The 24,269-nt window shown below is 39.1% G+C and overlaps 1 protein-coding gene across 6 annotated transcripts; it reads left to right on the top strand.

Moving 5' to 3' along the window:
- Positions 1 to 391: 391 nt before the first annotated feature.
- Positions 392 to 24,269, top strand: PCGF6 (polycomb group ring finger 6). Of its 6 annotated transcripts, XR_007377387.1 has the most exons (11): positions 392 to 915; positions 1,963 to 2,062; positions 2,716 to 2,812; positions 3,380 to 3,435; positions 4,512 to 4,571; positions 5,156 to 5,264; positions 9,221 to 9,248; positions 12,547 to 12,645; positions 15,583 to 15,631; positions 15,863 to 15,949; positions 22,622 to 24,268. XR_007377387.1 is itself a non-coding variant. In XM_048946841.1 (10 exons), the coding sequence occupies exons 1-10, from the start codon at positions 532 to 534 to the stop codon at positions 22,676 to 22,678; spliced, it is 1,098 nt and encodes a 365-aa protein (XP_048802798.1). In that variant the 5' UTR covers positions 392 to 531; the 3' UTR covers positions 22,679 to 24,269. The 6 variants fall into 6 exon arrangements, 4 of the variants coding, with proteins under 4 accessions (XP_048802798.1, XP_048802799.1, XP_048802801.1 ...); XM_048946841.1 differs by lacking the exon at positions 9,221 to 9,248 and having other exon boundaries at positions 22,622 to 24,269; XM_048946842.1 differs by lacking the exon at positions 15,583 to 15,631 and having other exon boundaries at positions 22,622 to 24,262.

Below are 24,269 nucleotides of genomic sequence, written 5' to 3'. Positions count from 1 at the left end.
GGTGGTCTGGGAGCGCAGTACGCCGCGTTCGGCGGTGATGCTCCGCGGGCGTCCTGAAGCAAACACGGACCGGTGATCGCATGGGCGCAAACCGCGGGACGGACCGCTGCTTTCTGTGCGTGTATGCGAGAGATCATATTCAAAATGACGTTGATTTTGTATTAAAAAATCAATGCCGCCTCTGGTATCCTGCTTGGAGAAGACCAACGATGTCTCTAAGACTGTTCCATTACGAGGTTGATTCCGAATTAATTACAGCCGGTCACGTGCTTTCCCAGCTTTCTGTCTGTTAAAATCAGGATCCTTTGATATTACAGAATAAGCGCTTGAAAAAACAAAAAACAAAAAAATCCCCTATCTTGTGGCTGACGTGCTTTCTAGATGAATTACACGCCGCACCGCGTTAGTCACTTGATTCTTAGCAGTAGGAGCGAAGAGCGTAGAAAGGTCCTTAGGCAAGAACGCTGTCAAGCGTAACAACGGCGAGAGCCGTGCCCGCTAAAACTACAGCTCCCAGCACGCCTGCTGCACATGCGCTGCGTCCGCCGGCCCGCAGCCACAAGCGCTGCCCGCGCGTGCGCGGTCGCCCCCGGCGCCGGCTCAGCTCGCTCCCAGCCCTCAGCCCGAGCCATGGACGCGGAGGCGGATGCGGGCTCTGTGGTTTCGGGGCTGTCGGGAGGGGATGGTGCCGGCGCGGGCCCCGCCGATGAGGACCAGGAGATGGAGGGAGCCCCCGGCTGCTCGGGGTCGCGCTCCCTGCCCTTCGAGTTCGAGCGGAGCCGCTCGGAATCCAGCGGCGATGAGGACGATGAAGATGACGAGGAGGAGGAGATGGAGGAAGAAGAGCTCGAGGGGGACTCCGGGGTTCGCTTTGGTACAGACGACGGCGAGCTCGACTCGGACGACGACCGGGAGGTAAAGAAGAGGAAAGGTGTAAAGGCGGGGGAGCGCTGAGCTGCGGGCGTCCGACGGCCGTTGGCGCGGCAGGCAGGCCCAGCTCCCGGCGTGCACCGCGCGGCTCGTGCTGCTCGAGGCGGCGGCGCGCGCTGAGGGGGGGGGGGGGGGGGTCGCGGAGCAGCGGGTTTGTGCTGCCTGCTGCTGGGGGCTTGGGAAGGCTGCCGGGTGCGAAGAGGCTCTTTCGTTATTAGCCAGATCCCTTCTGTCTGCTTTAAACGATGCCTTTGTGCGTAATTGGTGTTGTTGAAATGGTGGATGCAAAATGACAGACGTGATCAAAGCGCGGAAAGCCCTCAGATCTGGCTTTAAGACTGGAGCAAACAGCGTGCTAATGTCACGCGTTGGCCTTCTGGGGTACAAAGCTGCTGTCAAAGCCACTGCCGTGGGAGAAATTCGTTCTTCCCCAAAGTAATGGGCTTCTGGGCAAAGCTGGGAGAGCTCCTCGTGTGCGTTCCCGATGAAGTACTTCATTACCAGAATATAGGGCAGTGAAACTTCATTCCTTGCTTCAGTATTTAGCTGTATAGGAGCAGGAGGCAGCACTAAATCTGCCTCTTGACTGAGGGCCTCCATCTATTTCAAGTAGTGATTTATTTTTTTTTCTTAGTGATTGTTTTTTTACAGAGCTTATTCAAAACAACTCATCCCAAAAGTTTGTTTGCTTTTAAGGTACGATTAATGAAATAAATCACTGCTCACAAAAAGATCAATTCTGAAGACTAGACAAAAGTCTTTAGCATCATAGAATGGCTTAGGTTGGAAGGGACTTCAAAGATCTTTGAGCTCCAGCCCCCTGCTGTGTGGGCTGGATTACTGCACACCAAATCTGGACCTTGTCCAGCCTGGCCTTAAATGCCTTCAGGGATGAGACATCCAAGGTGTTAGTCCTCTTTTTTTTTTTTAATTGTTCATGGTTTCAGGTTGTGATATTTTGGAAGCTGAAATTGTGTAACTTCATGGCTTTACCTCTATTTTTAAATTCTTGTCAACTGTTTTTGTTTGTAGCGTATGATAAACCTGGCAGAGTTGACCCCTTACATCCTGTGTTCCATCTGCAAAGGTTACTTTATTGATGCTACAACTATTACAGAGTGTCTGCACACCTGTAAGTACCAGTGCTTCCATTCTAAGAACCTAGCTGCAAGTGCGACCAAAAAACAGATATTCAGGTGTTCTGACTTCACAAAGATAATCTGCTATTTGAAGCTAACTGTCCTTAAGGAAAACATATTGATGCTTATATCAAACATCAGAAAATCATTAACTCTGTCAAAGATGAAGTCAGCTTACTAGGTTAGGAGGGAGGTAGGGAAGAAAGTGTAGGGAAGGATGAAGCCCAAGTAAAATGAAAATAGAACTGCTACATATGTTAGGTATGCATAAAACACATGAAAATTGCAACACGTGAAAATTGCAGAAGTATTTCTTACCTTGGTTGTTCGTCTGAAATTGTTTGTAGGATGCTTTTCAGGAAACCTTTTATCTGTAGCAGTCAGTCTGTTGACATAACTCTGCTTTTGTCCTGGGTATTGCACTTAGAACATTAAACACCTACCTTTGTACCAGTAGGATTATAAACCTACGTGTTGTATCCTGTGAACAGTGCAGGCAGTTTGTTAGTGTTTGTTAGTGCTGCTGAAATACTTCATTTTATTTCTAACAAACTGTTTGACAAATCTGAATGCTTCTCTTGCTTAAGCAAATGTCATTGTAGAACGGACGTGTGACTTAACAAGATTTTATTTTATTCTTTTACAGTTTGTAAAAGCTGCATAGTGAGACACTTCTACTATAGCAACAGATGTCCAAAATGCAATATAGTTGTACATCAGACACAGCCCCTCTATAACATCAGGTAATAACTCTGTTGCACTTCTGTAGGCATAACATCACGTTTTGCATTTGCTTTTGAAAGTATGATTTTACTGCCTGTAGTGCTTTCCAGTTTAGAATGAAGATACGGTTACAAGGAAGACATTTGTTTTTGTAAGTTTCATCTCAATAGTGAAAATAAAATTATTCAGTTTCTTTCTCTTTTCCAGGGTTTGTTTACCCTTCCACCCTGGGTAATGTTGTGTATTTCTACAGTGTTGTAGATTATGAGAGAAAGATCTCAAGCTATTTGCTTTGGATAGACCCGTCTTTGTTGGCACGGCATTAGTATTTACTAATTCTGAAAATGGAGTTTCAATTTACTGAACTGTTCTTGCAGGGTGTTGCTGCTATTTTTTTTTTATTTTTTTATTTTTTTTTAAATATGGCTTCTATCAGAGCTCTCTTGGCAGGACATGAATTTAGGCAGGTGGAGTTGCTGCTCTGTCTCTTACATACATCATTTCAACAGTGTATTTAGCAGTTTTGTTGCAGTTTGGTGAAATAGAGAATACTTCACATTAAAGACTTCTTTTTTTCTCTTTGATAGACTGGACAGGCAACTACAAGACATAGTCTATAAATTAGTTGTCAATTTGGAGGAAAGTAAGTCTATTTCTTTATTTTATTGCCATCTAGAGGTTGGAACGAGTAAGCAGAAAGGGCAGTAATTCAAAGTCCCATTTTAACTCTGAGCTCCTTAGAAACAGTTTCACAACATTTGGTTATCAATCCTAATGAATTACCTGTGCAAACTGGCATTTTTCTGGCTGCTAAGTTCTGTTACCATGGCTGCATGTACCCTGGACAGGTCTATATGTGTAAAATGTAACACGATATACAGCAGTGATCTGGAAGTTCTATTTTTAATCACTACAATAAAACAGTTGTGGTGCTTAAGTGAGCCTTGTTAATGGTCCTAAATTCCTATTCTAGGTCTGGTTATTTGCAAGCTAATGTGCATTTTGTTTTTAAAATGGCAACTTTTTTGTTTTGTTTTGTTTGTTTGTTTTTTTCCTGAAAAACATCACAGCAGGGAAAAGCCTCAATTCTGATGCTGGACACTGCAGTTGTGCTGAAGATGTTTTGGTTTGTTTTCTATCTCATGCGAAGCAGCTGTGACTGTTTCTGGGTACACATTCAGATCATTTTCCACAGTCATGCTTCATGCAAATAAGGAAAATATCATTTTGTCTAATTGTGAGTTCATTTGTCTCAGGAGAACAAAAAACAAACTGCTGGGACTGACAGATTCTCTGAAATCTTGTTTTTTATTGTTTGATTTTTTTTTCTTTAATCATCAAAGCTATGATTTTTATTTTTTTCCTTCTGATTATGTATATTCACTGTCCATTAACTTGTGCTTGGGGAGCCATTGAATCTATGCTGTCTGCTCAGAGGGACTGTGTGTATGGACTGTAAGTGGTATAGATGTAAGAGGAGTAACAGTCAGAAGGATACTGCTTTGTGCAGACAATTTATAATGAGTTTTGTCCAACTGCAAGTTTTTTGCTAAGTGTGGGTGTTTTAAGCAGCTGAACTTTGAATGGAATACTAATGATAATGAACACTTGTTGGCACTTGGAAATGGTTTCAGTTCTAACCAGTGGAAACTGTAAGTTCTCAGCATCTGAAATAACATTTCAATCTATTCAGTGGTTTTTGTTTTTTGTTTTTTTCAGGAGAAAAAAAACAAATGCATGACTTCTATAAAGAAAGAGGATTAGAAGTGCCCAAACCAGGTGAGCTATAATCATTTAGAGGATGTCATTAAGGAGATACTTACTATCCCATTTATTTTTAGTAGTTTTCCTTGAAATATTAGCTCACAACTAAAGTAAATTTGTAGTGTTGGGAATGTGAGATTCAAGTTACTAAAGTAGAACGTGGAAAATAGCAACACTTAAACCAAGGTTGTGTTTGGGTGTTTTTTACAGTTTGTATTTTACTTTTGCCCAGGAAAGTTTGTTAAGTATGTGCTAATTGTATTTTCTAGCCCCTAGTAAATATTATGAGTTAAGGAAGTCTAATAGATAAGAACTTGAATGTCCATTGACAGGTGAGGGATTATCTTAGTTGTTTGTTTGATAGTAAGACAAAAAACATCTCTTTTGAGAATTGCTGTGCTGAAAGCTAGCAAAATGCTGGCTCACATACACAGCAAGAAATGTATAGAGAGCTGATTTAGTTTATTTAATAAAAAATAGGATGAGTGTCATGGGCACTTTTTCCCTTTGAGCTCATCCGTTTTGGTTGGTGCATGTTAGCATCTTATTCTGTTTTTATTTCAAGCTGTGTTTGCATTTTGGCTGTTTGAATATTGTAGCTGTCCCACAGCCAGTTCCAGCAAGCAGAGGAAGACCTCGAAAAGTTCTGGGCTCCGTGTTCCGGATCCCACCAGAACTTGACATCTCAATACTGCTCGAATTCATTGGGTGAGTTGTGGACAAATGTATGGGCAAATTGCTGATGCGAGGGTTCTGCTCATGTCTTGAACTGTTTTGGGCTGTTTGTTTTCGAGTGTTTACTACTTTCATCTCAAGTAGCAGATGGGAGGCTGTTTTTAGCTTACTGTGTAATAGCAGTAGTCAGTTTTGCATATCTAGATGATGCAGATATTTAAGATGTCTTTTTATGAAAATAGATTTCAAAAAAGCTTAGAGCCTTAAAATTTGCATTCCTTTTATTTTTATTTTTTTTTAAAGTAGTGTAGTCTTGGTAAATGGAATAACCAAAATTCCTGTCTCTCATGGTTCCTTCCACCCTGTAGGTGGTGGCAGTACTGTTAGTGATGACTGTACTAGGTCTTGGTCATGTAACTAGGGGACTGCAGTTGTACATGACATTCTGTTATAGCCACAAAAAACTGTATTCTAAGGATGGCTCACCAGACAGGGGTGTGGGGAAAGGGAAGCAAAGAAACATCTCTGAAATCACTGTGGTTGCAGTATTAGTGTTTGGGGCATTACATTTCCTACAGGGTAACAGCACATGCAGATGAGTGACCAGAATACTCTGGTCCTGGTTACAAATTGTAGTGTAAATCTGACATGTGCCTGTGGGAGTCCTGTTTCTGCTTTGCCGAGTAATATAGAGCTCATTGTAGCTAAGTTTTAGCAGTTCAGTATTTGCAGACAGTGTGCACAAAGCCACGGTGCTGCTTCAGTAAAAGAAATGTGTTCTTGATGGGATGTTTTCCAACATTTAGGGGTTAAGAGCATCTCTGACAGCGTGCTGGGAACTTGAGACCTACAGTGAGTTTGTTAAATGCGATCAATGGCAGTTAGACAATTTACAGGAAATTCTATTCTAAATGTATCTGGCCAAGACAAGGTAGGAAACCTGAGCAGCAAGAGTGGCATTCCCCTAAATGTTTTAGGTGGGACTAATAATGTAGTCTGCTGTCAAGTCTGCCTGACAGTTTCTCAGACTTGAATGACTTATAGCTGAAGCTTTTTTTATGGGACATCAACTTTAGTCATAGCTCAGGGAGGGGAAATTCCAGCCCAAACACTGGAGCTGTTTTCAGGAACATGGGACGCAGGAATTATATTGCTTTGCCTATCTGCAAATTTTCACAACAGCGACTGAGAAATTATTATGCGTGGAATAAAAGCTGTAACAACTGAGAGCACTGCACAGAACTTGAATTGATGGGAGGAAGTGACTTGATTCTTGTACAACACATGCAGACGGCCTCTGCTTTTGGCCTGATTGTTGACACAGTGTTCTGAGAACTTGCACACGTAATTGTTGCAAATTTATACAAATGAGGTGAAGTGTTCAGAACTTGGGAAACTCTAGCAGCAAAGCATGCCAACCTGATTTGACCTTACTTTTTGTAGAGATTGTGTCCTTGCCTTTTTGCTTCTTATGTCCAGTGTTTCTACTGTATTTTCTTGAATTCAGAGTGCAGAACTTTGATGTAGCTGTTCTGGCTTGTTTATTATTTGCGTTGCCCATCATATGGGTTTTGTTGTTTTGTTTAGTTTTTTTAAATCCTTTGGATAGCTCAGACAGGAGATTGCAGTAAGAGAAGTTTTTTGAGCTAGATGTCTACAGAAGAATCCATGCCACTGCTATAGAATATGCTTTTATCTCCACTTAGTTGAATTCCATGTTAGTTTTCTGCCTGCTGGACTATCAGGAGCACTTTGTGCTCACGTGTACATTTTAAAGCAGTGAGAGTCATGACTAAGACTGTACTATGAAGTGTTCTGCAAACAGATTCAGTTTCAGATGTCTCAGATTGAGCATTGTTACGTTTCAATGCAGTCTCTGTCTTAGATTCCTCTTTTTAAACAATGTATTACATTGCTATTTTGTTGAGTAGGATGATGTGGAACACATCCCTGAGTTGAAAGAAGCGAGATGAGGAGGAAATCAATGGTTTTCTGTTATGAGCAGGATCATTACAAGTAAACCAAGAGTCATATATTGTACAAGTAGAGTGAAGCAAAGACACAATTGCTCAATGTGTGTTGTATAGAAAGCAGTGTGAGGGATGCTCGTTCTGGGATCTGTCAGGTAGCAGCCAGTGCTGTGCTGGCCCACCAGGTGGCAGAAGGAACTTGCTCACACCAGCAGTGCCTTCACTTGAAGATGTCCTATTGCCAGTTACCATGTAAAATTACTTCAAATAACTGAAATTGGATTCCAGTTATGTCCCTTTCAGGTTGGGACACTTTCTTGATCACTGTGTGGAAAGCTTTGTTACGTTATCTTGTCTGCAGGATCAGATACAGTTTGAATTAATTGTGGTGAAAGTACTGTGATTTAGAGCTCCACTGTCATGGTTCCTGGTTACTCCCACTGTGGCCCTTGGTGATTCTCAGCAGGTACATTTTTCTTTTTTGCAGAGTAAGAAGAAATAGAAGGGCAATTTATACCTCAAAATGAATTAAACGTTTACATGCTTGTGTGTAGAACAAGATGGCTTTTGAATCTGTGTTGCATTTGTTATTCTGGCAGGTTTAGGTCAAGTTTCTATTGTAGTCTAGCACCAAGGCAAGTGCAATTGTGCAAATACAATCTACAGTATGCAGAACTCTCCTCTGCTTTCATTACTTAGATGGAGTGGTGCCCAGAAAGATTCAGATTAAAGAAGGATATTGACTTAATGTCTGTTGTGCAATTTGTGTTAGGGTGGGTTTTTTTTGTTTTTTTTTTTTTAATGTTTGATCTTGTTTTTATGTTTAAGGCTTAATCTGTTTTCTTCAAAGATCGAAATCAAAGAGCTTATCTTGGCAGTGAGATGTTAAAAAAGCTCTTTGGAGAAGGGAAACTTGGAATAGATGAAACAATCCAGCAGTAATTGTTACTTTGTAAGCTTTAAACTATGCATGTATTTAGATGTGTTAAACCATCTCCTGAAACAGTGGAACTGTATCAAAATAGCAAGAGTGGAAAAGCTTGTCTGTTTGCTTCCTAGTAACTTTACATTTCAATTCAGTGGCAAAAATTGGTAATGCTTCTACTTAAATCTATTTGATAGCTAATTACAGTAATCTGAAGTGCCATGCTAATTTGTGGTCTGCACAAGCATTGCACATTTGTTTGCTCTATTAAATGGTCAGTAGAAATATTGTCAATTTATAGTGACATTTCTTCTTAGCTCTCTCCAGCACAGTGAAATACTGTATTTTACCTCTGTCATACATATGCACTTGCTAAAGTAATGCAAGAGTAGTGAAACGTCATGTATTGAGCTTAATTCACTGAGAAATTTGTATACTGTGCTATGAGGTGGGGATGCTGTATGTAGATAAGTGGGAGCTCGCATGCTCAGGCTGTGCAAATCAATGAACCTCCATTGTGGGCAGCTGGGAATTTGGTCATTTTCCACCTCTGTGTATGTTTGACCTGCTAGAGAAGTTCCTGCAGCTTTCCTGAGTTCCTAGACAGCATTACCAGTAATATTGTAATTATAGTCTGGAAAACACTGAAAGCCTCTTTGGTGTTTGAGTGTGTTCTGTCAGTAGCTTCTAGGAACTGTGCATTAAGGTTCCAACTGTTGAGGATGATGAAGTATGGATATTAAAACAGCATTGATATTACAACTTATTCCTATGAAAACTTATATTGCATGTAAAATATGGCCTTAGTGAGTATTGCTTTTTTTCATTTCATGTAGATAAAGTTTATCAAAGTCCTAAGTAACTGAATTCAAAAGAAAGAAATGGGGTACCAAGGGAAGGCTAGGAGAAGAAGATGAATAACTTTTGGCTAATGTTGTTTCATATACTTGATTTTAATGGAAGGAAAAGTCTGATTTTAAAAATGAGCTTGATATGCCAGGCTTATAATTTAATAGTCATTATAATAAAGAGCTTGAGGGTGTTACTAATTGTTAACCTTAGCAATATTGATTGTGTTTTCTCTTGTTTTTCAGAGCTAACGAAGGCACAGGGAATTTTAAGGTGCAGATGTGATTTGAACTTTTCTCTTACATGATTTACTTCAGAAATATGTACAACCTGAATGTATTTAATTTAGTTTGTCTTTATTTTTCTTACGTTGAGTACAGGCTGAACTTTTGGCAGCATAATGGAATACAACATATGTTCAAACCTGTTGTTGTATAGCATCACAGAGTAGGAAGTGAATGCTTCCAAGGCTGAGGAATTAGATATGGCAGGAGAGTGGGAATGATGTCAATGAAACTCCACTTGAGTAATTCTAGGTTATTATTCTTGCATTTCCTACCAAAAGGTGCATTACTATGGCTTTTCTTGGAATACTAGGCAGAAGTGCAGTCATTCTCTAAAAAAGTTTTTTCACAGCTAGAAATACTTCAAAGCTTGCCCAGGTTACTCAGAGGAAGCATTACCCAAGGTATAAAAAATGGTAACTTTTTCTACCTGGTTGAAATTGCAACAAAAAAACAATGCAAATTTTCTAGACAGCGCTTCCATAGCTCGCAGCAAACGGCTTTCCTGCATCCCTTCACTAACCAAGCTAGTTGTCTCAACAGTGGCAGTTCTGATGAGTAAGAAATAGCATTCCTACCATCCTGAAGGGTATCTTTTCTGCTGTGCATCGTTATACTGAACTGAATTGGTTGACATCTGTGGATGCACTGCTCGCTGTTTAATGCCTGCATTATTTCATAGGCTGTAACTAGAGATTTGCAGAGTGTGCTCTTCCACTATTTTGGCTAAACATCTAGAAAAGAAAAGTCTGTTCAGGGCAAGGAGGAGACGTAATTCACAACAACACAGTGTATTTTGCATTTCATTGTTTTGGGGCTTGTAGGAATCAAAAGATGGAATGGCACAGAATAACAATGAGATGTTTTGCTGCTTGCAGCTCCAGTAAAACTCCAATTTTGCTCTATAGTGATTTCAATAGAATCGTATTGCTAACTGAAATATAGATTGTCCTAATTCATTTTTTTTTACTGATTTCCTTTGTTCTCAGCTCAGTTGATTTCTAATCAATATATTTTCAAGCACAAATCTGAAGTGTTGGATATGACAACAGTTATTTCTGGTACTTTTAAATACTAATGACACTTGGTATGAGAGAACTTGGGAGGCAATCTCAAAGTGTTAGGTAAATAAGATTTCATGTGCACAAAGTGTGAAAACTTAAGTCCAGTTTCACAAATAGAAGTTTTTCTATAGAACAGAAGCAGTGTTTCTAAAAATGTACCTGCCAATTTTATTCACTTGTTTTTCCAAGCACCAGCCAGCATTCTGTATGTTCTTTTTTCTCCTTATCTATCACACTATTTTATTTTTTTTTAATGTTCTTGTTTTTACATCACCTCCAATCCTTCATGTCTCCAATTTGCCTTTTTTTCTGTTGTTTTTTTGTTTGATTTTTGTCTTCTCCATTTTGGGCCTGCCACAAATGACTGTAGGGCAATTCAAATGTTTTATTAACCAGTGTTTTCTATTTATAAAATCTGTGTCAGGCATTTATTCTATCTGATATTCCTCATGCTGTTCCAGTAGGAATGGTTTTGCCTTTTAAAACATGTTTAGCTCTTAACATAATTAAAAAAATGAATTAGTGACTCAGAAAAGGGATTTTGTGCGTATTCTTCCCTTTTAAGTAATAAATAGTGCATTTCCACTCAGTTTAATTCTAGTTCTCTGAGGATGTTGAAGGCCACAGGCTGCCCACCTGATCTCTCAGGGAATCATTGTGTGCTGCTTATAATGCCACCATCCATAGGCTGAAGTGCCATTCTGCACAAGTGCCTATTTAGATTCCTGTATGTTCTTTATAGAAATATCCCATCTTCTAACACGTATCTTCTACAGCATTTCCAATTTATTTTTTTTTTCCTGCATATTACCCCCCTGCTTCAATGTATTTTTTTTCTTTTTGTATCTTCCTGTTCTCTATTTCTGTTTCATGATCGAGAGGTTTACTCATCTACCTTCCAAGTCCCTCTCTTATCCATTTCTCACAAAACATACTCTAATTGCTTCTTGGTATTACTCTTTCTTCAATTACTTATTCAGAAAAAAAAGCTAGATTAGACATGGAATTAATGTATTAAAGTGGTTTTTGTTGTTGTTTTGTTTTTTTCCCTGGGGTGGATTGAGAGAACAAGTTATAAGGCTCATGGCCATAAACCTTTGTGCACTAAGTGTAAACCTGGTATCGTCAAGCTTTCAGCCAGCTTAGGCTCCTACTCTGGTCCTGTTGGCATTTCTAGCTCTTACACATGAATAAATCAAACTGTTGCTCCAAAAGTACAATTATCATGGATACAATTATCATGGATAGATATTTTAATTCATGATTGAATTCAAGGGTAGTCTTTAGACCTCTGTGAGCTTTCCATCAAGTATTTATTTTAATTCATCGTTTAATTAAGGGGTACTCTTTGACCCTCTGCTCTGACTTGTTTTTCAAATTGAAAGAATATGATGAAGCTAAATAGTAAACCACAACTGTTCAGAAGTTAATGTAAATTCAATTAACTGACACAAATGGAATCCCTTTATCATACTGAATGCAGTCATCTGCTCTGCCTTTGTGCCCATTTGCTTAGCTGCCCATATTATCAGTCAGCTGTTCAAAATTTTATCCACAGACAAGAAACCCATTAAAATCTTTGAGGCTGACGTGATAAATGTACTCTTGTTGAAGTCCTTGCTAAGAAAGTATATGGAAATTATATGAAAAGCCCATTCTACTATTTTGGTCCTTGTGTTCTGCATAGTATTTTAATGTATTCTGGTATTTTAAGGACTGTTAATTCCAACCCAATCCACAATACTTCTAACATGCTAAGCAAGTTAAGTTCCTTGCATTACGAAATGATAGCATTTAACTGTTTAAATTCATGTCTGATGTGCAAGCCCAACATGGAGAAAAGCAAATCTTAGGAAATCTCTCGTGCTTCTGAATAAATGCTTTTTAGAAGCGGAGAGGGGTTGAAGGGAAGAGTTCTTGAAATGCTCTGTAATACCAATTTATGTGAATTAATAGGAAATCCCATTCTCCTTTATTTCAGTAGTGAAATAGGACTGAAGTCAATAGTTACTCTTAAGTGTTGTTTCAAACAGCAGAAAGTTTGAGTGCAGAATCTTAATACACAGTCCTTTCCCTGTGAGGTAATCTGGAAATAGATCCAAGAGAATTCCAAAACGTGAGCTGTCTTCTGCAGTTAGTGGGCCTTCAGTCAGGTTTGGGGATTGCCAGGAATGATGGGTGAAAATATACAGGGTCTTAAGATCATGTGTTTATTCTTTGCAGCCTTTGGAAAAGAAGTTTGTGCGTGTTTCAGGGGAGGCAACAATTGGACACGTGGAGAAATTCCTCAGGAGGAAGATGGATCTGGATCCTGCTTGTCAGGTACGGCACTTGCAGGGGCACTTGCTAGTTCACTATGATCTAATGCCTGTGCCTCTGTTGTTTGTTAATGCAGAAGTAGGAGGAACTCTCCCAATCAATTTGCAATGTGTTTGAATTATCATTATTTTGTGTATGAAGTTTCTATAGTGTCATGTAAGATTTCAGCAGGTGAAATTCAAAGCAAAGAATAACCTGCTGTTTCAAAGATAAAATTGAGTAGGTAGATGGGGAAGTGTATGAGTGTGAGAGGATATGAAGGCAGAAACTGAGAGAGGAGCAAAATGTCAGTAAAATCAAACTGTACATTGAAGGAAGCAAACAGGGTTTGAAAGTTGTGAATGGACATGTTAGAATGAAAAATATGAATACAAAGGTAGGCAAATCATTTAGATTTTGAGCCCATCTAATACACTAAACTTGAGATATATTTTTTTTCTGTTCATTACTTTGAGTTAGGAGAAAATGAGGTTTATTTTAACGTGGTTTTTTCCTTTGAAGTCATCCTGCATCATATTTGCATTCCTGCAGGTATGTGTGTAAACTGCAGCCTGTGGGGTAAGATTGGAAGAAAGTCTGTTCTCATACAGTGTCATTGCTGATGCAGCCTCTTAGTGCCAGTCTTAGCCCTTGGAACAGATGTTTCTGGTACCTTAGAAAGGCAAATCGCAGGTTTTGAATAACTCTCCCAAATACTCATGGTGACCTCCAAAACTGTTTTCTTTGTCCTTCCCTGGGTTGTCATAGAAACCATTGATTGAGATCTAGTGCTTTCTAGGCCAAATTTTCTCTTGGGGTTGTCCCTTATACGACCATTTTCCTTTTTAACTTCATCTTACTTGGTGAGTATTAATTTGTAATTGCCTGTTACCATGTTCTTGTGGGGGAAATGGCTCTTGAGTGCAGAAAACATGTCACCTAATAGATGCCCATAAAGATTACTTTGTTTTAATCTGATTTTTGAAGTTGTGTTTGAGTTAACTAGCTGCCCGTTCATTTTTCCCTTAAGCAAAAGACCAAGCTGTATTCAGTGCTGCCTCACTTGTCAGTACTGTTAGCTGACAACAGTTTTACCAGCTCGTCAAGACTAAAGTAGACTCACATCACTTGTGTTGCTGGTGCCTCTTTCATAACAGAATATAGTAATTTCTCTAAGGCACGAGGATTCCTTAGAGACATGGATTTTGCAACTGATTTCTACACTGACCTCGGATTTTTCTTTTGTGGCTTTTTTTTTGTCATTACAGAATGAATCGGTATAACAATTAGCAGGCAGAAATTCTGGCTTTGTTGCTAGAGTGAGAGGATTAGGAAATAACATGAAGAGCATATGAGGAGGTGAATGTGGGGAAAAAAAAATCTGTTAGAAGACACTGAATCTTTAATAACTGCTGTTTGAAACTGGGGCAGCAAGAGGGTCAACTATGGGGTATTTTGAATCAAGAATTCTCATTCTGTTTTGAAAGACTGTCAGCAGTTGCCACCTTGTTTACATCCTATATTGAGAAAATAAATATTTTTTTCTCTTTCTACAGAAAATATAAAGTGTGCATGTAAATATTTATATCAGTGAGAACAAGATTGAATTTTCATTTACAGTATGAAAATTGTGAACGTAGCTTTTAAAGGAGAAGTCATTAAATTCATACATCACTGGAAAACAAGGCAGGCAAGTCTGTCTTCCTACGGTAATAACTGTAGAGGCTAGAATGCCAGGGAAACAGGAGAAATAACTGAAAACCACTAAAAAAAAAAAAAAAGGTATTTAACAAACATATCCAACTATGTATGTATTTGTTATATATATGATATCAACATTTAATGTTACATCCAGATTGACGTTTACTTGCTGGCTTCTTCCTGGAAGCTAAAAGCAGAAATAATACTAAGCAGTTTATATCATGTGTGCTTTCTGGAACCAATATTTAAGATTTATTCTATTAGAAATGGAGTATTCCACATCATTCTCATAGTATATAAATGAATTTATCTCTAAGGATTAGAATTCTGTTGTTCCCAAAGCTAAGAACAATACAGTCTGCAAGCATGAGGCACAAATGTTTCTAGATTTTTTTCATGAAGAGTAGGAGAGAGATGTCAGTGTGCAAAGGAGTGTATGTACAGACAGATTGAGCAGCTGAAGCACAAAGTGTAGTGGGCTGTAAAACCTTGTAAGAGGACAGGTAACAATATTGCAGTATATACTCCCTGACCACTGTAGTGGCAAAGCATAAACTTGTCCCTCCCTGCAGCTACGTAACAACATGCTGACAATGCTTTTATCTTTGAGGTTTGATCATTGTAATACAAATGAAAGCCCTCTCTAGGAATTGCTGAGAATGAGAATATAATAAAGCTGCAGTTGTGAGAGGAAACTGCTGGATTGGTTGCTTCTAATAGAGAAGCTTATGTTTTTTGTAATAGACAAGGCGAAAGGAATCTGGTGTGCCTCACTATGAATCTCTTTTTTTTTCCCCAGAGTAACACTTCTTGTGCACAGCTACTTAACAAAAGTGCTTTCTCTGGAATTGCAGACATTGTTGATGTAGTTAAGCTGCAGTTGAGGATGTTATTTAGGATTGCTGAGTATGCCCATTTCTTCCATCACAGAAACATTGATTACATTTTAAAGAAGGACTGTGTGAGAAGTACTTGCTGACAATACTAGTATACTAATGGTATACAGTGAGCTTAATGTTTTTTATTCGTATCTTTCTTCCAAGCAGTCTTAAGCAAACTTACTCATGTGTTTTGTTGCTCAGAATAGGAGTGAGGGTAGTACTGGCCCATTACTTGCCGTAAGCACTGACAACTTGCCCTTTTTTGCAGATAATGAATGACTCTGGGTGTTTGTGTGATCACTTTAATGTTTAAATATAACTTCCTATTTTATCCATCACAGCTATTCCTAAACCATTTGGGTTTGTTTCTTTTTTGCAGTGGGCTCACCCAAGTGAAAGTGAAGCAAACTATCTTCTCCATTCCAGAAGTAAGCCCCAACTTGGGGGATGGAAGGGAGCTTTAGGGCAAAGCATAGTGTTGTGCATGCTAAATGCATTTTGACAGCAAAGTTAAAGATTTCTGTAGTGTCAGACATGCTATGGTGGAATTCTAAGCAGCTTTAGTTTTACTTTATGAACTATCAAATTTAAATGGCTTAGATATTGTCCTGCTAGTCCAAAGTCAAGTTAAACTTGACAATGTTTGTGTTCTTCCGCAGGTAGACATAATATGTGGTGATCACCTGCTAGAGCACTACCAGACACTGAGGGAGATCCGACAAGTCATAGGAGAGAGTGCTGTACAGGTATGTGTGGCAGCTGGGGCTTTGTGCTGTTTTAAAATAGGTTAAGAAATATTCTATCAGGTAACAGCAACTTAGCAGAAGAAGTTACTTACAAAAACTTTCATCTTATGCAAATTGTTCTTTATATTGTAAATGTAGTTGAGAAATATATCAGGTAACAGAAGTGTTCTCGATGGTTTGAGGATGTTCTGGGTACAAAATTGGTCTATTCTGAAACAAGCTGCTGTCTTACCAGTGATACAGCATTCTTTTAAGTGACATTTCTTGTTTTTCTTCCTGGTGATTGCATCTCTGCTGCAGATTATCAGAGTGCTGAAGTATCCCACATAAGGCCAAGGATAACCTTGAGTCTATACAAGGGAGTATCAGGGGAACAGTTGCTCATAAAAGCACAAACCAAAGATGCATGATAGTAAGTGCAGTTAATGTCCTTGATGCATATTATACAGGTCCTGATCAGAGCTTGAGGGTAGCCAACTATTTTTTTTATCAGTAATTTACTATGTTAAATGCTGCTGGCTCTGCAAGTAAGAAAACCTTTTATTTCCTTGGGAATCTCTCCAAACATCTTTATAATGGCAAGGGTCACACCATTTCATAAGTACAACAAAGCCAATGAAATAATCTCCGCAGTGCTTAGTAGGATATAGAAGTAAAACCATGTTGTGTAAATAGCATATTAATCCTAACCTGGCACTTTGAACAAATTTTACTGGTTCATCAACTACAGTGGGGATGAATGGGGTTTAGGTTGGTATTGTATTTGGAAAGCAACTTAAGTAGATGACACAGAAGTTAAATTGGCACATTCAGTTCTCATGACTTGTATGTCTGTGTGCACTCACAATCCAGAACACTTAAATTTCATGTTGAGCCCTTTTATGCTATAAGAGGGATTCCATGTCAGGGGCAATGGGTGGAAAGCCAGTTTCAAGGTGTCCTGGGTAATGCAGCACCTGTACCTAATTTGACTAACCAGGAGAGATCCCACAGTCAGGGCGGGTGATACAGATCATGCTACTGGCAGAAAGTGAAAGTCTTTAAGGCTTGTGGTGTGTATTATGGCTTCTGCAGCCAAAGGAAGTTGTGTGTCAAACTTGATGTCTTGGCTGTTCATCTAATAATATGAAGAAAAACTTAAGATTTAACCTAACCCACATTAGGGAGTATAGAAACTAGGAGGAAGAAACCACTAGTAACAAACACACTTCTGACATAATGAGTTTATGGTAAGTACAACATGGAGCAATCAACAAAAATAGTGATGGAAATACTCTATACTAAAAAGCTTCAGGAAATAGCAGGGGAATTATTGAATGTATGTAGTTTTTTATTCTGTCCTTGCACAAAATCTTTTTATGTATGAAAGTGCTTTTGGGAAATGACTGTAATGAAAACTGTTTTGTTTTCATTTCTTATCAGAAGTGGATCTTCCTGATTGAAGTTCTGTGTTTCTCATGGACATGAGGAAATGGTTTTAAGTTGAAGGAGGGAAGATTTAGGTTGGATGTCAGGGGGAAGTTCTTTACAGAGAGAGTGGTGAGGTGCTGGAACAGGCTGCACAGAGAGGCTGTGGATGCCCCATCCCTGGAGGTGTTCAAGGCCAGGTTGGATGGGGCCCTGGGCAGCCTGGTCTAGTATTAAATGGGGAGGTTGGTGGTCCTGCATGTGGCAGGGGGGTTGGAGATTCATTGATCCTTGTGATCCCTTCCAAGCCTGGCCATTCTGTGCTTTCATGCCAAAATAGGGTCTTCCTGATTGATGTTCAGTGCTAAGCACCAGTCAGCAACTCCACAAAGAGTACAGTTGTCTAAGGATCTGTTCTCGAAGGGTTTATCAAATCTCATTATTACAAAATAAGTGTGCTAGTAATGATTTCTAGCAAGCCTGCTCTCTTGGGGAAAACAGAAGGAAGATCTTTGCTTTCTGCAAAGTCCTGTGTTTTCACTAGACCTAAAATTCAATGGTTTTCTAGGTCCAGTGAGACTGCAAGTACACAGGAATGTTTGGCAGGTTTTTTATGTTTTTTTTTTTAATTAAGCTCGGGGCATCATCATAACCTTCCTGCCTCAGCAAACCAGTATTGCTGGAATTGTTCCTAACAGCTTTCACTAGGATGTTTTTCAAAACTGCCATTGTCATTGGCCACGTTCTGATATTCATTGTAGATTATTCACACTGAGAAAATAGCTTCCATAGTTACTTAAACAGAGTAGTCCTTTCAGGGAGTAAACTTTGGGTTTGATTTATTAAGTACAGTCACTGTGAGAGGAGAAAAGTAACTGTTTTGAGTCCCATTTTTTTTTCATGTGTGTGTTCATTCATGTCAGCAGTTACTCTTTTTGCTGAGGAAAAGGGGTTTCAAAAATGCAGGCTGAAGGAGCTGGGAATGTTCAGCCTGGAGAAGAGGAGGCTCAGGGGAGACCTCATTGCTCTCTATAACTTCCTGAAGGGAGGCTGTAGTGAGCTGGGGGTCGGCCTCTTCTCTCGTGTCATTAGTGATAGGACCAGGGGGAATGGTTTCAAGATACGGCAGGGGAGATTCAGGCTGGACATGAGGAAGTATTACTTTTCAGAAAGGGTGGTCAGGCACTGGAATGGACTGCCCAGGGAGGTGGTGGAATCACCGACCCTGGGGGTGTTCAAGGAAAGGCTGAATGTTGCGTTGAGGGACATGGTTTAGTAGGAGCTATTGGGAATAGGTGAACGGTTGGACTGGGTGATCTTTTAGGTCTTTTCCAACCTTAGTGATTCTATGATTCTATGATTCAGGTAAGTTTCACTTTGCCAAAGGCAGAAATTTAAACAAGCATTCTTAGCCATCTATACTGGAAGAGTTTCTTCAAGTTCAGTGCAGCATATCTTGCACTGTTTGTGATTTATTTCTCTGGATCATAATCACTAAAATGTTTTTGAGACTCCTATTCTCCTCAGTGGTCATTAAATAATCTTGGTTGCTCTGAAAATTTTTGGTTGGTTTGTGTGTTTGTTTTCTACAGAGTAACAATGTGTATCACTGCCTGCAGAGCATGAGTGAGGTAAAGCATCCGAAAGATGAAAGCTAGCAGGATTTTAGGTTAGTGTTAAAGCATCAGGTGTGAACTGGTGGTAAAATATTGGTTGCATGGTAACCGATTGGATTGCTGTAATTGGAGTAAATAGGAAACTAATATAGTGGTTAGATGTAAACAATGAACGTGTTCATTTCTTAACAGTTTATAGAGGCTTAGGAGAAAAAGGAGTAAATCTTTCTTGTCGTGTTTGTTCTTTATGGTGTTAAATGCACTTGTATGCAGCAATACAGTTCTGTGATACATGTTACATCCTGATAGTATTCCAGACACTAAATCTAAAATTGGGGTGATTGGTTGAATCTTTCTAATTATGTTGAAATGTGATTTTTTTTTTTTTTTTTTTTTTTTTTCTAGTTTTACTAAGAGAAGGAAAATACAAATGTTGCTGCAGGGAATTAATATGAAAAGTAGCTTTGCTTAATTTTTATAATGGTGTGAAACTTCTGGAATTTACTACGAGTTCAAATTTACTACAAGTAGAGCTCTACAAAGTAGAGTTCAAAGACTGACAAATCTTTAAAAGGCTGAGTTTTGCTACAAAGTGTTACAATTAGCCTGTGATTGAGTTTGATCACATGGCTGAGGAAGGAAGCTTGTTATTTATGGCCATGTAACTTCTTCCTTGCATTACTTTCTTCTCCTTTGCTGCACAAGTGCAGTGTGATCCCAGCTGCAGGTTGCTTTCACCTGTCTGACTGCCCTTCTCAAAGCTCTGCATTGGTGAGGGATATGACAAATTCTCAAGTGGGAAAAGCTAAAAAATAAAATAAAAAAAATGTAGCTTCCTTTATGTCCCTGGCCCTTGGCACAGAGGTCTTGCAGGTGAGGTTTTTCTCTTTGCAGCTCTCGCCTTCTTGTAACCCAATCCCATTGTATTTTTCCAGTGTTTTCTGAACTGGGCTGTAAGAGCTGTGATCTAATTAAATTAGTGTGACCCTCAAGCACGCATCTGCCATGGAAGTTTTTTTTTTCTTTTACTCTTTTTTTTTTTTGTGGGAATATTGAATGTGGAAAGTGGGGCACTTCTTGTTCCTGCTGCTCTTATAACTTCAAAAGGTGCATATGCCATGATGTTTCTTTCAGTCAACTCACTCTAACATTTATATTTGGATTTAACAGGTGGAATCCTTTCCAATTTAGGTCAGGCTCACAAATGTGTGGCAAAAAGCCCTAGGGGCAGGAGCTGCTGTCAGAAGAGCTCGTACTTTCCTTTTGGACACATCTGAGTACTCTGATTTGAGATCTGTAATAAGCAGTGAGGTCTCCTTCTCTTTGTTATTCTATCTCTAGAGAAAGCAGTTGAACAGACACAGAAATGTGTAATACCTAGAAAGTGAATAAATACAGGATAAGCAGTGCCACTGTTGGGCCATATCTCAGCTTCTCTTTGTATAGAAGTAGTTGCAGTGGGTTTGGCATTTAATTTGAGAAGGGTATTTCCCATGTAAGTAAGTCATTAATCAAAAAACGCAGTGTAGCATTTCTGTCTTGTATTTCTTTACTTTAAGAAAAGTTTCCATAGAGGAAAAGCTGTGTTGATCACAGTTTTCCAAAAAAAAAGGAAGCTAGTCCTCCATTTTCCCTGTAGAAGTAGCCAACGAGCAGCAAACATACCTCTGTGAAGGTATAGTGACACTCCATGCCAAGAGGTTGATAAGTGACTTTGAAGTATGTAACAAAAAGTGAAGACAAACAGGATCCTGTCTCCACGTTACAACATAGTCATCCCACTTTGTTAGGCACTGAGTAAATGAGGCAGTGGAAGCTCGTTCTTCCTCCCATATCTATTTGAATTAGTAATGAATTTCCATTTACTAACAGAGTGAAAAGATGAAGGAAAATAACCTGGCAGTACTAAAAACAGCAGTGAAATAGGAGGTTTCTTGCATTCTCATTCATTAACGTTAAGATTGGTTGGGCACTGCCCTGCACTAAGGCCCTCTTTTGTCAGCATCCTTTAAAGAAAAGTGAAATGGCTGCATGAAATTCACAGTGCGTATTTGTTGTTGCTCTGAAGCTGTTTTTATCACCTGCTGTTATGCAGTTACCTGCCAGAACTAAAGAAAATCAGAGTAGAAGAGAGAGTTAAACAAGCTCAGCTGCAGTTATTTTTTTCTTTGTGGCACTGGAAGCAAAACAAAGCTATTTTCTAATAAGCAGACATCTTTTAAACAGAACATCAGGGTGTTGGTAGGGGCTGTCTGAGAATAATTCCTAAGGGAAGAAAAAGAGTATGGCATGGAGCTGTGGACAAGGGCATCTACTCACCTGCATCTAAGATCGATTTCCTGATCTTAGATTTCCTGCAGTGCAAAGTGGCTCGGAGAGTTTTGGGTAGCAAAGGATACCAACTTGTCAAAAACATTTTTATACAGTGAATGAGCTTTTAATTAAATATTTATATTCTTCCAAAACACTGGTTAGACCACTGTCGTACTTCACGTGTCCTGTAGTATAATGCAGCGGTGGCATAAAGTGAAGACAGTCTTGGTACTGTTTTTAATATAATTGAAATGGTCTTTATGTGGCCTTTAGATCTTTAAAGTTTGTGTTGCTGTGATGGCTTGTTTGTTTTTAAAAATGTGCCCCCTCACACTGAATTACATAACTTCTCTGGAACGTATATTAAGTCCTAAGGTTAATGGCTAAAAACATCAAAAGTAAAATATGGTAGGAAATGTTAATATGTTGTCTGTGATTAATGTGTTTCTCTCTTCAAAAGAAAACATTTATTAAAGCCTGTCTACATAATTAGTTCTAATGCAAGTCAGATCCCTGGGGGATCAGGAGTGGGAACAGGTTTCAGAGGTGGAAGAAAACTAACTACTAGATCTTTCACCAGCTGTGCAACTTAAGTTACATAAGTAAGATTTATTGTAATGAGTCAGGAAGTATTGTCTTGCAGGTGAAATGGTTTTTTATTAACTTCAGCAGAAGCACAGGGATTTAAACAGTGTTGTTCATCAAGAAGTAGGATGTCATGGTAAGCTGGCAGTGTGGCTTAACGAAGCTGGTGGAATTATTTGAAAGTATTACTGACATGCAGGACTCCAGCTAACTTGTAGAAATGTAAAGACAGTGCTTTTGTACTTCAAAAAAAAAAAGAGAGAAAAAGTGACTTGATCTTTTTTGTTGTCTTTCTATCTTAATCCCAATTGTCAAAAGTGACAGAGCCACTGAGCAGTAAGCTGCAGCAGCCAGTAAAGGTACTGAAATTAGCATTAGGAGTTGGAATCCGAGTTCCATGCAACAGGCAACAACGTTTCCTTCTTCTTCCTCAAATGTCTGTTTGACTTTTGGTGCCTAGAGTTAATGGCCAGAGTTTGGTAGCTGCTTCTAGAACTATTTAATGAAGTTATTTATTCTGCCTTGCTGTGTCATATGGGAAATGAGTTATAAAAGTATAAAAGTAAAGTGAGAGGGGGAAGTTTTTTATCTGCTTTGGTATTTTATAAAACTTGTATCCCTGTTACGAGAGGGGGAGTGCAATGGAATGAGTGAGATTGAAACCACGCCATGACTGTCACACCAGGCAGTGATGGGGATGCCTTGTGGAGAAGGCAGAGTGATCCGATAACAGTTTCTCTCCTCTCTCTAGGATGGCTTGCTTGTGCTGCACTATGGCCTGGTGGTATCTCCTCTCACCATTCCTTAGATTGCTACACTATCAGGACGTGAAAGAATCCAAAGTCATGAAGCTCCTTCACTGCTGTTTCTCACCAAAGAACGCCATCATGTTTTCTGTGACAGGAAGCAAGTAGAAGAAACTACCACTGACTGCTGTATGCTTGTAACTTACATCTGACTTTAGCACTGTTTTTTGTTTGTTTGTTTTTTAAGTGTTCAGTACATACAGCTATCAATTTTCACTTAGCTCAGGGACTTTAAATGCTCAGAGTTGCTGCATTTCTTTAAATAATTCTTAAACCCACAAGATCTCACAGGGTAAACAGGCTTTTTCCTTAAGCTATGGGATTTTGCTTACTTCCTAAGTGTCTAGCTAGAACAGTATTCTCAGGGATGATCTTCAGTGGGCAGTACACTGTATTCTGGGGTGGAAACAGTCATAGGGTGCAGAAAAGCTTGTAGTGATCATGTGACTTCAGATGTGATTCAGGAGAGGAAGGAGACTCTTCAAATGGAGACCAAAATAGGTAGGAAATGATGTCTCACAAACTTTATTCAGTTGTTTTTCTTGAAGAAAAACAATTTTGATTGCACTTGAAAAATATTTGCTGGTAGTTTGACTTACATCAAGTTGTGGGTCACGCATCTCTAGTCTGAATGGAGGTGAGCTGGCTGTAAGCTGGTTAAACTATGCATGGAGGGGGAAAAAAAAGCATCACCTCGTTCTACCTGCTTGCTGTATTTAAAATAGCCTAATTCTGCTGTCGTGTAAAATCTGTCAGATGACTTGACTAGCAGGAGCACAGTTTCCTTCATTCCAGCACACAGCTTTCTAGCAGTAGTGAAAAATGGTAGCTTTTTCCACTCTTCCCAGTATGTGTTAGTGAATTATAGTGGAGAGTGGGTCTGAAGGGTTAAATAGCATAGTGTGTGCCTCTTCATACCGCCTTTATGGAGGGTAGTAGGTAACATTTTTGTTCATTTGTTTCAACGTATTAAATTACTAGGTTTTGGGACAGCTGTAGTATTCCAGTTCTGTCCTGTTGAAGTTTTTCATGGTCTCTTGTGCAGCATTAAGGAACAGAGCTTTCTGTGCAATGCTCTTGCTGCACGTTCTGTCTTATGTGTGGGGATTCATGAAAGCCACTGCTAAGAACCAGGGTGCCTCTATAGTCAGCATAGTGAAGGGAAGAAGATTCCTTAGTGAGGCATTTTAGAGCACTTAAGTTAGCTCAAATGTGTTTGCTTGCTGTCCTATTTGCTGCAGTGCTGTCAGCATACTAATACTGGCATTTCTTGTCTAAAGAAAGCTTTCATGAATCCTTCTTCAGCTCTTTACAGAAAGTGTTAAGTTTTGCCTGTGAAGGCAACACCGCAAAAAAAAAAGTCTTATTTGAAGTAGTTCTTGTGATGCTTCTAAAAAAAAAAGAACAAAGACATGTCTAACTATAATTGCCTATTTTCCCTTCGAAGTTTGTACAAAAGTAGTGTTTAAAATACATTAGAAAATTGATTGAATTATTTTGTAAAGACTTTGTGAGTTGTGTTGATAAGAGACTATATATTGTAATGGTAAAATAAAATTTATTTTAGCCAATTTTAAATTGAACACATGTTTC

The sequence above is a fragment of the Lagopus muta genome, chromosome 5 (genome assembly GCF_023343835.1).
Source record: "Lagopus muta isolate bLagMut1 chromosome 5, bLagMut1 primary, whole genome shotgun sequence".
In the NCBI taxonomy this organism is placed as follows: Eukaryota; Metazoa; Chordata; class Aves; order Galliformes; family Phasianidae; genus Lagopus; species Lagopus muta.
Note: the sequence above shows the minus strand (reverse complement) of the source record. Positions and strands in the feature narration are given on the sequence as shown.